At 37.3% G+C, this 16,009-nt stretch overlaps 1 protein-coding gene across 1 annotated transcript in view; it reads right to left on the bottom strand.

Moving 5' to 3' along the window:
- Window positions 1-3,524, bottom strand: part of GYS2 (glycogen synthase 2) — a 71,671-nt gene extending 68,147 nt beyond the window's left edge. Inside the window, exon 1 of the mRNA XM_007946784.1 lies at window positions 3,404-3,524. Coding sequence (XP_007944975.1) covers window positions 3,404-3,524 — 121 coding nt within the window. The remainder of the gene's footprint in view (window positions 1-3,403) is intronic.
- Between the last annotated feature and the right edge of the window lie 12,485 nt (window positions 3,525-16,009).

Here is a 16,009-nt window from a genome sequence, read left to right as displayed (position 1 = left end):
CATTCCATCCCTAGAACTTTTGGGCAATCCTACTTCCGTAGTGATACTGCCTCGGAAACCCAAGGAGGGGTCGCTATGAGTCGGGGCTGACTCGACGGCAAATAACAACAACAACAACAAATCTCCTCGTGATACACAGTCCATACTCTACAATGTTGTGGGCAAGTCTGTGCATAAGAAACAATTGTAGTATGATCTATGCAAAAGTGAAAGACAAACTCTTTGTTCTTGAAATTTGGGTGAAACTCTTCATTCCATTCCTAGAACTTCCATCTAGCTGGTCCCCTGCTTTCCTACTTTCCTGTTGCCCTACTAGTATCAGCACTTTTTGAAATACATAGATCTGACCACTTAGCACTTTCTACTATTTAGAATTTCAGTGGCTTCCCATTGCTCAGTATATTGAACAAAAACTCCTTGAGGCCATTAACTCACCATAACCTTCACAACCTAGTCCATGTTGTCTCTCCCATCTCTTCTTGTAATCCTGTCTTTCTTCTTCTTCAGTCTTCACTCAGATCTTTGAAAAGAGCATACTTTCTCACCTCTGCATTTTGCATATTCAGTTCCCTCACTTGGGGCACTGTCTTTCCTTCATCAACATCTCTGTCATTTTCACTCAACAATTATTCATCCTTGAAGTGTCTGCTCAGAGAAGTTTCTTCCTCAGAGAAGTTCTCCCCAAACACCACACTAGATATAGAAATCCCCACACTTCCTGTATAATGTTAGATCTCTTATGTTCTTATCTTCACCTGGATCATATTTAACTAAAATTATGTGTTCAATGCCTATCTTCCTTGCAAGTTTACCAATTCTGGGAGATTATGAATCATTTCTAGATTGTTAAACTCTGTTTCTCTAATTTCCCAATAGCCACTTAATGGGTACTTGATGGAACTTTATTGAATAGTAAATAGATGAGTAAATAAAAGTAACAAAATTCAAGGTTAATATGAACAATTGAAAAAGGTTACTTTGAGGTCTGAGGATTAACATACAATAATTTAATTCTCCTTCATTTGATAAATTTTTTGATATATTTTATACATTTCCATTTTTCATTGGCAAAATTCTGGCAGGGATGGATGTGTTCCTCTCTAAGAAATCTTTTGTTTTATTGAATATGAATACATTTCCTGTTTGCCACAAAACATTGTAAAATGGCTGAAACATATTACATTCATTTCATTCCTGAAGAAACTGACATTCAGGAAGTCAAGGGATTTTTCAGTCTTGGAATTCATTTTACTGCAAGGAAAGCCTTTTACTGGAAATTTTATGCTCTTTCTACTGTTGGACATTTGCTTAGACAATGGTAGTTTTAATGTTTAATTCTGATTTTGTAGTGAAATAGAGTTAGACTTGGAGGAAACCAACTCTGTCATTTGCTTTGTCATCTAATTCCTCTAGGCATTCATGAAATGGAGGAGCTGGACCCATAATCTCTAAGATGCTTCTTATCATTGTTATGCACTGCAGTGAAGTAAAAGTTAAAAGAAAATTTGAAAAAGTAATAATAGTGGCAATGTATTGTAGGTGAACACAATAATTGGCAATCTATACCAAATCTTTACCAAAATCAGATTGTGATAATTATTAAAGATATATCAAGGATGATGTCTACTTGGGTAAATCACATTGGGGACATATCTTCTCCACAAAAAGTTTCCCTTCTTCTCGCAGGGGAAAAAGTGAAAGTAAATGCCAAAGGAAGCTTAGAAGATGAAAAATAATCAGATCCACTCATTTATTCAAAAAGTATGTAGGGATCATTTTCTACACAGCCTGTTCTAGGCTTTGGGACCAGCATCCATGTTACCAGGACATAAGACTGTTCCTGCCCACACTATGGAGAGGCCAATTTTAAGGCTTAGCCTGGGATTCACATGGAATAGGGACGGCTCTGTTCTCAGAAACTTTGGGCAGAAAATCATTTCAGATCCTTTAAATTATGCAGGTTATATCACCATTTATCCATCAGTCACTTCATCTGGTCCCTTATGATATTGAATAACTCAATTTCAAAACTGTTCACTTTTCTTTGCTAATGTTTTTAACAGGATCTCTGATGGCATAGTGCCTAAGGCATGTAACTGCTAACCAGAAGGCTGGCAGTTCAAACCCACCAGCCACTCCTTGGAAGGAAGATGAGACAATCTATTTCTGTAGTGATAGTGCTTTGGAAACCGAAGAAGAGGTCTCTATGAGTCAGATCCGATTCAATGGCAGTGAGTTTGATTTGGTGTTTTGGAATATTTCTAATAAGAGAATATCAATCTATAAGGAATTTTTCTTTAATGATTTTAAAGATGCTTGATTATTAAAATCATTTAAGTTATAATTATTTACCTTGCCCTTTCAAGTCCAGCACAAATCAGGTGATACGTTATTAGAAAAATATTTGAACAATTTGATATCTTTTCTCAATTTATAAAGCATAAGGAGGTCTGGTAGCACAGTGCCTAAGTCATTTGACTGCTAAGCAGAAGGCTGGCGGTTCAAACCCACCAGCCACTCCTGGGAAGGAAGGTTGGGTAATCTACTTCCCTAGTGATACTACCTCAGAAACCCAAGGAGGGGTCACTATGAGTCGGATCCGACTCGACAGCAGTGAGTTTGGGTTTTTTTGTATGTATGCATAAGAACCTTGGTGGCGCAGTTGTTAATCGCTCAGTTGCTAACTGAAAGTTTGGCAGTTCAAACTCACCAGCTGCTCCACAGGAAAAAGATGTGCTTCCAAAAGATTTACAGCCTTGGAAACACTAACAGCAGTTCTGTTCTGTCCTACAGGGTCGTTATGTGTCAGAATTTGATTTGATGGCAATGGGTTTGGTTTGAGGAAGTATGCAGAGCACTGAAGAGAAAAATTACTTTGATTCTTCATAACAGGAGCACACTAATACACAGTCAGAACAGTGTCTAAGTTACAGCTTAAGTCTAAGCTCATCTTGAATTTTTAGAAATATTATCAAATATTTTCTGTAATCACTAGTAACATATGCAGTTAGCTTCTAATTGGTCCTTTTCTCATACTGTTTTTTCCTAAAATAAAGTACTTGGTTATGCATTTTGCTGAATCAAATAATAAAGCAAAAATGTAAATGTTTACTTATTATTTCTATTTTATCATAAGATAAATTTAAAATTTTATTGTAAATTCACATTCTCTGGCAACAACTACCATTTTCAACCCTCTCCCTGTACAACATGTACCTATGTCTAAATCTTCATTCCCTGCTGCAATAATCAAGGTTAAATGTAATTTAAATTTACATTCAAAAAGATGTTTGGATACTTTCCGGACTCACTGGCTTTCACTATCACTTGAGAGTCACCTGTGAAGTCCTAAACCACATTCTTCAGCAATCTAGTAAATAGCACCTTCAAGAAGAGTACAAACCTTTATTAGTCACTTCCCAAGCAACTTCAAAGAGCAGTAAATCCTCCACAGGAAGTATGTCAACTTCCCACTGAGGAAGCCCACTCAGGGATGTCACAGATAGCGATCTGCCCCGCAGCATTCTTCTTCCAGTCCTCTGAAAGGGTCTGACTCCCTATTTCAATTAACTGTAGTCCCAGGAGAGGTGCGTGTAGACACACAGAGGTTCAAAGAGCTTCACTTGTAGGACTGACAAGTAGGGTGAAATCTTCTGTGTTTCCCAGCAAACTCCTGGTCAAAGGAGGAATTTCTAGCTCCTCTGCAGTCTTTCTGGGCAGATCCAGTGAAGACAGTACCCCTAATCAGTCCACTCAAACAACCCAGAACAATTACATGCAATATTATCCAATTCAGGGTTTAGGCAAGCACCTCCTGGCTGGTGGAATTGCAGGGGCCAAGCCTGATATAAGTTCAGCCCTTTAGCCCTTGTCCTTCTGGCCAAACTACTACATTCACATAGTCATGCCTATTTCATCATTTTCACAGTGATCCAATACCAGCAATTCCTCTCATAAAGTTTGCAGATCGTTTAAGATTTGTATGTAGAATTGATTATGGGACGATTCTGTGCTTTAAACGAGCGTACTTGTTTCTTTTCCTTCCTAGTTTTAAAGCTTTTTTAAAAAAATTCTGTTTATTTTTATCCACATTTACACATTGAACTTTGGTAACAGCCCTAGATTTTGGTTCCCTTTTTCTTAATTATTATTTTTTTTAATTTTCCTTATGAAAAAGTATAAAACCCAGTGTGACTTTGGGTATAACGTAGAATGAATGTACTTTTGATTGATGAAGGACAATCAGCCTATATTTTAATGGAGTAATAATAATTAATTTTAGTTGTATTTATACATTTTACCTCAAATATCAAATTTATAAGGGATAATTCAATGGATGTAAAAAATGTCAAATATAGGAAGAAAATTAAGTTCTGAAATATGATCAGGATCACATTGTCTGCTGATAAAAGACCTTAATTTTTCTTTTCTACATTTCTGTCTGTATGTACATGTGTATGTGTTAATTTACTTACACCTACATATATACCCTGCACCGGTATTGAAAAGAGTAAAAACATTCACAAACATGTTTAATTCTGAGTCGCCTTATTTTACAAATTTAGCCTAAAGTCAATATTTTTGAATGATTATTTCAGATAGCCATATAATTGAAGCTCATACAGAATATCTTTCACATTAAAATTAGAAGCAGAATTTTCATACAGTAAAATGCTAATATTCTACTATTTCAGAATCTTTTATTAAGGTTTTAACAATTTCCTATATAGTTGGCCTTATTAACCTAAAACCAAAAACCAAACTCACTGCTGTTGAGTCAGATCCAAGGTGGTATCACTACAGAAGTGGATTGCCCAACCTTCCTTCCAAGGAATAGCTGGTGGGTTTGAACCACCAGCCTTCTGGTTAGCAGTCAAATGCCTTAGGCACTATGCCACCAGAGCTCCCTCATTGACCTAAGCATATTTTAATGACTCAGAATAGGTAAAATCATATTTCTTTCTGGTATATTAATAAACCTATGTAAATCAAGTAAATTAAATATATCCTCCATAATTAAGTTCCACATTTTATTCCTATCTTCATCTACAAAATAAACTTAAGTACATGGTTTATTATTCATTCAAGTTATGAGAAAAAGGTTACATGGCTAATCAAAAAAATAAAGTAAAATCTTAAAAATATGAGCTCAAATTGCAGAATGATTTGCTCGTGTTGACATAACCTCTGTGGGTTGTGCAAGTACAAAAGCCAATAAAACTGAACAGAGAAACAAGATGTGAGAATGGGATGACAGAGCAATGACAGAGATTTAAGTTTGCAAGGTCTAATCTCAGCACCCCTGAGACTGGCTCTCCCGAGATTGAACAAACACCAAGACAGCTGATTCACATTATCCAGATTACACCAGAAGACTGATCAGCTCCTCACACTATATACCAGGCCCCCATGCTCCTTTGTAGGAGCTTGTGCAGTCATCAGTTCAAGTCCAGTAGTGTAGTCAAGTGCTTGCACAGTCATTGATTCAAGTCCAGTCCACCATTTATCATCTATGTAAGTTCGAGACAATTTCTTGACTAAGTTTTGATTTTCTTATTAAAATGAGGATGAGATAATCTATATAAGGAACTTAACATTGTGCCTGGTACTATACCAACCACTTAGTAATTATCAGCCTTATTTATAACACACATGGTGGTCAATGAAATACTTTCCCTAATAGCAGTAATTACCATCATAGAGAAAAGAGATAAAAGAGAGACTTATCTTTCTTTAATTTTTTGAGTATTGTACAAATTTAATACAATATCTGTTTAAATAATAAAGTATATAAAACACTTTTTGAGAAAATGATCTTAGATCAAAGAGAATGTTTCATAATTTACTACATGAAAATAAGTAATTTTCAAAGTAATGTAAGAGGATTCAGTCCATTTTGTAAAAATGTATATATAAATTTCTACTTATAAGGTATATATAAATGCAAGACTGGAATAGACATAAGATTTGAGGCTAAATGCTAAAATGCTTATAATGGTTTTCTTTGATTGGTAGTGATTACAATGAATCATTATATCTTCTTTTTTTACTTATTTGTATTCTACATATTTTCAATAAGTGTGTGTATGCATATATACATTACAATTTTTAAAAATGTAATCATATCACTTCATGATTGTTTCACACATTCCCAATTATTACCTTGATGCTGTGAAATTCCTGGTCCTTGGTTCTCACTTGGGCTTTTTGCCTTGGAAACCCAAGGAGGGGTTGCTGTGAGTCAGGTCCGACTCAACAGCACATAACAACAACAACACCTACACCCTCAACAATGCTTATCTCTTAATGAACCCTCATCATAGGCTTATGTAGCTCTTTCAATCTTGTTATTCTCAACAAGAAGAAACCCTTTCCTAATTCTTTGCCTTGTTGGTGAATACCATTTTTCAGATTGTTTCATGTGTCAAGACAGGTGAAATAAGTGAGATCATATGGAATATGTCCATCAGATGTATCTTTATCCATGTCATCTGGATAAATTCCTTTCAGATATATGTGCAAAGAAAGGCAATTATTTATCCAATACGATTTGGAAAGGGATCAAGAAAGTTCTCTGCTTCCTGTATCTTTGAATACTCTCCTCTAAGATTTGCGCTAGAAACACAAACTGATGAGCTGGGAGCAGGAAGAGAAGAGTCATTCACATAGAAGGGGAGATGGGGTGTTCTCCAAGATGGTACAAGGACTGTCAAAAGTCTCTGATCCTTAATTTTACACCAACACCAACCTTTTATCATAAAAAGAGGTGAGAGAACACTTAGGGGAAAAAAATGAAAACTATTACTTGAATGTGCCTTTGTAAGTATTCCAACAGAGGTCACTAGACTCACTTTGAAAACCACATGTTTGCTTTGACTTTTGTGAATCATCTTAATGTCTTCAGTACCCCTAAGACTTAATTCAGTGGCACCTGCATATCCACAATGATTCATCAATACATTTAAGGAGCTCTGGTAGCATAGTGGCTAAGCCACTTGACTGCTAACCAGAAGGCTGGCGGTTCAAACCCACCAGCCACTCCTTGGAAGGAAGGTTGGGCATTCCTACTTCCGTAGTGATACTGCCTCGGAAACCCAAGGAGGGGTCGCTATGAGTCGGGGCCGACTCGACAGCAAATAACAACAACAACAACATCATGTGCTAGGCACTATTCTAGGATCCGGGAATATTTTCAATGATGAACAGACAGATCACTGTCCTCAAGTGGACAGATACAGATTCATCACATAAAGAAATAAACAAATTCTATTATTTTTGATGCTGTTAATTTTCTGAAGACAAACAGTGCAAAATGGTAGCAAGTGCCAGTGGATAGAAATTGTGCTTTAGTGGAGGAGGTCAAGGATGACCTTTCCTAGGAAGCAATATGCAAATTAAGGTGTAAATTAGAGAATGAAGCAGCACTTTAGTCCTGGGAGAAGATATAGCAATGACTTTAATGTTACAGGAACTGAAAGGAGACCAGTGTGCCTGGACCCCACAGCATGGTACATGAGAGGAAACTGCAGCGGGTGGAGACAAAGAGGAAAACAGGGAACAGGTCACAGAGAAGCAGGTGAGAGCTTGAATTTTACCCTAGTTGAGATGGAAAATCACTGGAAAGTTTTATGCAGAGGAGTAATGTGCTCTGATTTATGCTTTTAAAAGATTTCTCAGTTGGGTCTATGAGGAATGGATTATTGATAAGGACTGACACTATGAAGCATGCATATCAGTTACAAATTCCAAAATGCAAAATGTAATCATTTCCTTGGGTAACTTTCTATTTTCATTCTCAATGCTATAACAGTAGCAATGAAAGTTGACTTATTTAGCATTCAGTCTTTTCTTTTTAAGAGTCAAGAGAGTAGCTTTGCTCATCAATGTGCATCTCTGTATAGGTCATTTTTATATTCTCATCTGTCCATTGTCTGTACTTTGCGTGATATGGTGAAAATAAGAAACAGGATTAGAGTGCAGAATTTAATGCAATGTGTCAGATACTGTGATCATGGATCTTGCTCTCATAAATTATATATTCTAGTAGGAAAATCAGGTAATAAGCAAGTAATAAAAGGGAATTGAGAAAGGTGCTATGAGAACATGTAACAATATAATTTAACCCAATAGAAAATATTAAGAAAGATCTCCTTAAGAAAATAACAATTAAATCGAAACTAAAGACAAATACTTGGAGAGAGTTAAGGACAGAAAAAGGCTCTGGGCAGAGAAACTAGCACATTCAGACTTATAGATGTAAGAGAACGTGGTAAATTCAAGGACATGAAAAATCAGTATACTTAGACTTAGAGATATCTAGGTAGAAAGTGATGCAGGAATGAAGCTGGAGAGATAGGAAGGCACCATTAAGGAGTCTGAATTTAATTACATTTTCAGAAGCATTAGGAACAAGGGAAAGCCACAGTAGAATTGCATTATTTAAATTTTATATATTTTTAATTTTTGAATTAAAAAGGAGCACACATATATCAAAGTGCACTACAAGAAAATGAATTATCTTTCACAAAGTAAACACTCTTGTGTAACAGCTTAATAAAAAAAAATGCACTAAAATATACCAGTGTGAAATGTTCAGACATGTTTAGTAGATTCTGATCATATGGTATGCTAGATTTCAAAAAAGGAATCATTCTAAAGATTTCTATTTTCCAAAGATCACTCTCACTACACAATTGAGAAGGAAATAGGGTGGGATGAGACTGAAGATGATGTGTTTACAGTATTTTAGAGATGCAGTATATGAACATTTAACTTATAAAAATACAATTATATCTACTAGACAAAAGAGTAGATAGAAAGAACAATTTAAATAGCATGGGAGATTCTACTCAATGAGAGAGGGTGACCCAGAAAGAGCAGGACCTGGGAGACTGCATTTTCTACACTTGGTCTTCTCATAGTCTTCATATTTCACTGGCTGAATATATTTTGAGAGATTTTCCCCTTCTGCACTGGCTTTAAAATCCAACTGCAGGGTAAAATGAGTAGTTTAGGCAAGAGAAGGTAGAAGTTTTCATTAGAGTGATGGCAGTAGGATAAAAGTAGATAGTGGAATATGTTTAGGAATTGACAGGACTTGGAGTTGAGTGGTTGCAGAGAAAGTAAGGGTTGATACTCAGGTTTCTAGATTAGGCAACTAGGTAGATGGCTTTGCAATGTCCTAAAATAAAGAACTCTGGGGACAGAATAGGTTTGCTTCAGAGAGTAGATAATTGCTTCAGTTTTAGACAAGATGAATTTGAGGAACCTGCCAGATGCCCAGTAAGAAGTTGGATATTCTACGTACTCAGAACCTCAGAAGAGAGATCTGGGATGTAGCTGATGACTGAAGCTCTGACAGTATAGAAATGGCAAGAAGAAGGTATGCAGAGTGGGTCAAGAAGACTACCTGAACCTGAACTCCAGAAAGTTCAGCTTGGAAGGCAGAGAGCATGATATGCGGCCTAAGTTCTGTTTAGCACATATATTGCTTTGACAAATGTTATTTTTTAATGCAATTACTTTTTTTCTAAAAAGATTCTAAATAAAAATTCAGATTAGTTTCTTTTAAAAATTCAGAAGACTGTGCTAATCTATAAGCCACTTGAGTAACTTTCTGGCAACTGGAACTGAATAAAGCAATCTTTTTAGCAATCACCACAGTAAACTCAGTCTCCATGGGACTACTTCACTCCTTTACATCAACTATCTAGAAATACTGGAATTTTAAGCTCTTGATTTTTTTTTTTTTTTCTTGTGTGTATTTGAACTTGCTGATGAGGGTATGGCCAAAGAGAAAGTAATTATCCTAAAATTAATCTTTTAACTTAAACTGAAAACGCCCACACATCTCAGTAAAGATAGTGAGAAAATTTTTTTAAATTTTATTTTACCTTGGCTATTGAGGCGATTTTAATAGTAGCCTCACTAAGACCTTCAGAATTTTGTTTTGGAATATTTGTTTGGCTTGATCCCTTTCTCTGGCTTTGTTTTAAGCTCTTCTTTTCACTAAGGAGCTCTGGTAGCATAGTGCCTAAGGCATTTGCCTGCCAACCAGAAGGTTGGTGGTTCAAACCCAGCAGCTTCTCTGCAGAAACAAGACTGGGCAATCTACTTCCATAAAGATTTACTGTGCAATGGAAGTCACTATGAGTCAGAATCGACTCAAGGGCAGTGGGTTTGATTTGTTTTGGTTCTTTTTTTCATTGAGTAGCAATACCAGGCACAAAGAGTGACTTAGGGTCATAGTCTTAGGGCTTTCGCAAATCTTTATCAGACCAGCAAGCCTGGTCTTTTTTTATGATTTTGAGTTTTGTTCCACATTTTTCTCCCACTTTATACAAGATCTCCAATTTTGATCCCTTTCTGAGTGGTTGGCATTGGTAGCTGAGCACCATCTATTTCTTCTGGTCCCTGGGTCATATAGGTTGAGGTTCTCATGGTCCATTAGTCCTTTGGACTGTTTCCATGTGTCTTTGATTATCTTTAACTCATCTTTGCTCCTGATGAGAAGAAATCAGTAACTGCCACTTTGATGGAACGTATGGGTATCTTAATGATTAAGTGTATTGGTTTGAGTCTTAGGGTTGCCTTTTTTTTTAGGTGTGTGATCTTGGGGAAGCTACTTAAATGAAGCAGTATTTCATCAAACATGTGTATAACTGCCTAGTTCAAACCAAAGGTGAATGAATAAATGAATGAATGAATTATGAATAAATAAATAACAAAGGCAATGCTATCCTCTATGCTATCTGAGGGTCTGTTTACCTTATTATGGTCTTTAAACATGGTTTAAAGATAATATAACAGAGATAATATAGAAATTTAATAGAGATAATAAAGAAACTTATCTTTGCTAGCAAAGCCAAAAGTTTATTTCAGAATGAAGACAAATTTTAATAATGCTTAATTTCTAGGTTTTGTACTAAACTGGTTTTCCCATTTATCCTGGGAGTATGGTTACCCAGCTGAAGAACATATTTTCTAGCACTGAGACCAGGTACAGCTAATTTTTCATCAAAAGAATGTGTTCAGAATTTATTTTTGTCATAGACTTCAGTTTCCCTGAAAATCTCATAATTCATGAAACACTTTTTCTTCCTGAAAATGTATCATAAAATATCACAGTGAACTAAAATGAGATTCTTATATAAAAGGCAGTGCATCCCTGTGTCTGAACTATTTAGAAAAGACAAATGAGCTGCAGTATACCAGATATCTCTCAAGTAAATTCACAAAATGAATAATCATAATGTAACTATTCAATCTCTTCTAATATAATCAAGAGGAGTTGAAATCAAATGCAATCTATTTGACAATTAGTCTAAAAGTTCTTATCCAAAAAAAAGATGGACAAATACACCAAGAGTCTAGAGATATGCAATTAAAAACTGATGCTGTAAATCCTAGGCTAAACTAATTTCTGAATTGAAGTCCAAAGGTACTCTTTGTTCTGAATGCACTTATTATCTCAGCTTTGCTACTGATTACAGTTAGGTCTGGGAGCTTTGGTAGCATAGTGCCTAAGTCACTTGACTGCTAACCAGAAGGCTGGTGGTTCAAACCCACCAGCCAGTCCTCAGAAGGAAGGGTGGACAATCTACTTCTGTAGTGATACCGCCTCGGAAACCCAAGGAGGGGTCGCTACGTGTCAGGTCCAACTCAACAGCATACAACAATAACAACCTTGATCCAGGAATACAACATTCAGTTTTTGCATTATTTATGGAAAAACAGAAAAAGACCTTGACAGAAGTTTTCACATATTTTAGGTCAAATCATATAAATCTTTATTAGAACTTTCAAAATACAGAATCTTACAATAGAGAAAAAAAATCTACACTTTGAAACTAGGTAAATTCTATAAGAAATGGATCTTGGTGTAATACTTGGCATAGTTTATACCACTGAAGTTTTGGGGATATGGTGGGACATGTGTATCAGTCTATGGACATGTATGTGAAATTCATATATATATATATTAGGGGCTCTGGTAGCACAGTGGCTAAAGCACTTGACTGCTAACCAGAAGGCTGGCAGTTCAAACCTACCAGCCACTCCTCAGAAGGAAGGTTGGACAATCCTACTTTCGTAGTGATACTGCCTTGGAAACCCAAGGAGGGGTCGCTATGAGTCAGGGCCGACTCGACAGCACATAACAACAACAACATATATTTTTTTGCTTAGGGGCATTATGTTTATGTTAATGGTAATGGGTATGTCTTAGGCTGGGTTCCTTAGAGAAGCAAAACCAGAAAAGCTTAGATATAGGTGGTGGTGTTGTTATGTGCCGTCCAGTAGGCCCTGACTCATAGTGACCCCTCCTTGGGTTTCCGAGGCGGTATCACTACAGAAGTAGGATTGCCCCACCTTCCTTCCGAGAAGTGGCTGGTGGGTTTGAACTGACAGCCTTCTGGTTAGCAGTCAAGTGCCTTAGGCACTATGCTAACAGAGCTCCTTAGATATAGGTGGAGAGAAATTTATCTTAGGAAAATGGTTCACACAGTTATAGAAGCTGCCAAGTCCCAAGTTCCTGGATCAAACGTCAAGCTGGAGGCTTTCCCCGACTCTCACAACCACAGGGGCCGATTAGCTAAAGATTGCCAGACAATGTAACAGGCTGCTGACTTCGGTGCATGATGAATCCAAGATCAGTAGGCAAAATGGTGGATTGTTGGCTCACAGGACAGTTGTAGACAGCAAGACAGGGTCCAGATCCACAGATGGTTCCTCAATTTTCCCAGGATATCCATTTATATATTGGAAGCGGGCCACACCCCAAAGGAAACTCCCTTTCATCTGATTGGCTGCTCAAAGCATATACACCAGATCTCATCATGGGAACAACTGCATCACAACTGCTTAAAACACTCAGAATCATGGTCTGGCCAAGTTGACACACAGCCCCAACTATCACAATATGTTGTTGTTGTTGCTGCTGTTAGGTGTCCTTGAGTCATCTCCGACTCATAGTAACCCCATGCACAGCAGAATGAAACACCACCCCGTCCCGCCAGATCCATGATCCCTGCTATACTTGACCCCATCGCTGCAGCCACCATGTCTATTCATCTTGTTGAGGGCCTTTGTCAACCCTCCACCTTACCAAGCATGACATTCTTCTCCAGGGAATGGTGCCTTCTGACAACATGGCCAAAGTAGGTGACAAGAAGTCTGGCCATTCCTGCTTCCAAGGAGCATTCCAGGTGCACTTCCTCCAGGACAGATTTGTTAGTTCTTTTAGGAGTCCATGGTACTTTCAACATTCTTCGCCAGCACCACATCTCACCACATCAATTCTTCTTTGGTATTCTTTATTCCTTGTTCAACTCTCACATGCATATGAGGCGACTGAAAATATCATGGCCTGTGTCAGTCATACTTTAGTCCTCAAGGAGACATCTTTGCTCCTCAGAGCTTGAAAGAGATCCCTTACAGCCGACTTGCCCAGTGCTATACATCATCTGATGTCCTGACTGCTGCTTTCACTGGTGTTAATTGTAGAACCAACCAATGTGATGTCTTTGACAACTTCAATCTTTTCTCCATTTATTATGATGCTGCTTACAGGTCCAGTTGTGAGAATTTATATATATATATATATTGAGATATAAACCATACTGCATACTGTATTCTTGAATCTTCATCAGTAAGTGCTTCAAGTCATCCTCACTTTCAGCAAGCAAAGTTTGTCATGAACATATCACTAGTTGTTAATGATCCTTCCTCCAATCCTGATGCCACATTTTTCTTCATATAGTCCAGCTTCTCAGATTATTTGCTCAACATATAGATTGTGTAAGTATGGTGAAAGGATACAACCTGACACACTCCCTTCTTCATTTTAAACCATGCAGCGTCCCCTTGTTCTGTTCAAACCACAGCCTACTGGTCTACGTACAGGTTCCCCATGATTATAATTAAGTGTTCCAGAATTCCCACTCTTCTCCATGTTATCCACAATTTGTTATGATCCACACAATCAAATCCTCTTGCATAGTCAATAAAACACAAGTAAACACCTTTCTGGTATTCTTTACTTTGAGCCAAGATCTATCTGACATCAGCAATGATATCCCTTATTCCACATCCTCTTCTGAATCCAACCTGTACCTCCAGAAGTTCTATGTCAATATACTGCTACAACAATTTTTGAATTATCTTCAGTAAGATTTTACTTGTATGCGATATTAATGATATTGTTTGATAATTTCCACATTCTGTGGGATCACCTTTCTTTGGAATGGACACAAATATGGATCTCTTCCAGTCAGTTGGCCAGGTAGCTGTCTTCCAAATCTCTTGGCATCACCAAGTGAGTGCCTCCAGTGGGGCATCCGTTCATTGAAACATCTTTGTAGGTATTCCATCAATTCCTAGAGCCTTGTTGTTTGCCAATTCCTTGAGCAAAGCTTCAACTTCTTCCTTCAATACCATTGGTTCTTGATCATATTCCACCTCCTAAAATGGTTGAAGATCGACCAGTTCTTTTTGGTACAATGACTGTGTATTCCTTCCATCTGCTTTTGATGCTTCCTGCATCATTCAATATTTTGCCCACAGAATCTTCCAATATCACAACTTGAGGCTTAAATTTTTTCCTCAGTTCTTTCAGCTTGAGAAATGTCAAGCATGTTCTTCCCTTTTGATTTTCAAACTTCAGGTCTTTGCACATTTCATTATAGTAATTGGTTTTGTCTGCTCTAGCTTCTCTTTGAAATCTTCTGTTCAGCTCTTTTATCTTGTCATTTCTTCCATTTGCTTTAGCTATTCTCCATTCAAGGGCAAGTTTCAGTCTCTTCTGACAACCATTTTGGTCTTTTCTTCTTTTCTTGTCTTTTTAATGACCTCTTGCTGTCTTCATGGATGATACTCTTGATGTCATCCCACAATTCTTCTGGTTTTCAGTCACTGGTTTTCAATGCATCAAACCTATTCTTTAAATGATCTCTAAATTCAAGTGGGATATAGTCAAGATCATTTTTTGGCTCTCGTGGACTTGTTTTAATTGTCTTTAACTTCAAGTAGAACTCGCATATGAGCAGTTGATGGTCTGTTCCACAATCAGCTCCTGGCCTTGTTTTGACTGAAGATACTGAGCTTTTCCATTGCCTCTTACCACAGATGTAGTAAATCTGATTCCTGTGTACTTCATCTGGTGAAGTCCATGTGTATAACTGCCATTTGTGTTGTTGAAAAATGTACTTTCAATGAATAAGTCATTGGTCTTACAAAATTCTATCATGCAATCTCCAGCATTATTTCTGTCACCAAGGCCAAATTTTCCAACTACCGGTGATTCATTTTTGTTTCCAACTTTCGCATTCCAGTCACCAGTGATAATTAACACATCTTGATAGCTTGTTTGGTCAATTTCAGACTGCATAAGTTCATAAAAAATCTTCAATTTCCTCATCTTTGGCTTTGGGGTTTGGTGCATAAATTTGCATAATAGTCATATTAACTGGTCTTCCTTGTAGGTGTATGAATATTATTCTATCACTGACAGCGTGGTACTTCAGCAGATCTTGAAACATGCTTTGTGATGATGAATGCTACACCATTCCTCTTCAAATTGTCACTCCCGGCATAGTAGATCATATGGTTGTCTGATTCAAAATGGCCAAAAACGGTCCATTTCAGCTCACTAATGCCTAGCATATCTATCTTTACGTATTCCACTTCTTTTTTAATGACTTCCAGTTTTCCTAGATTCATACCTCATATATTCCATGTTCCAATTATTAATGGATGTTTGCAGCTGTTTCTCCTCAATTTGAGTTGTACCGTGTCAGCAAATGGAGGTCTTGAAACCTTTACTCTATCCATATCATTAAGGTGGTCCTACTCTGATCTACACTGATCTGCACTGAGCACTTTCCCCTGTTACCCTCCCGAGAGGGACCGGGTCTCCAGGAGCAAGGTAAGCACGGGCGTAGCACAGAGTAGCAGGCTGGAAGAGCAGGAGAAAGGGGAAAACCCAGGGAGCCAAAGAGAAGAGCAATCAGCC

Source organism: Orycteropus afer, unplaced genomic scaffold, assembly GCF_000298275.1.
Source record: "Orycteropus afer afer isolate SDZICR_OR568_19922 unplaced genomic scaffold, OryAfe1.0 scaffold00171, whole genome shotgun sequence".
Classification (NCBI taxonomy): Eukaryota; Metazoa; Chordata; class Mammalia; order Tubulidentata; family Orycteropodidae; genus Orycteropus; species Orycteropus afer.
The sequence above is the reverse complement of the archived record's forward strand: the minus strand, read 5'-3'. Positions and strand labels throughout refer to the sequence as shown.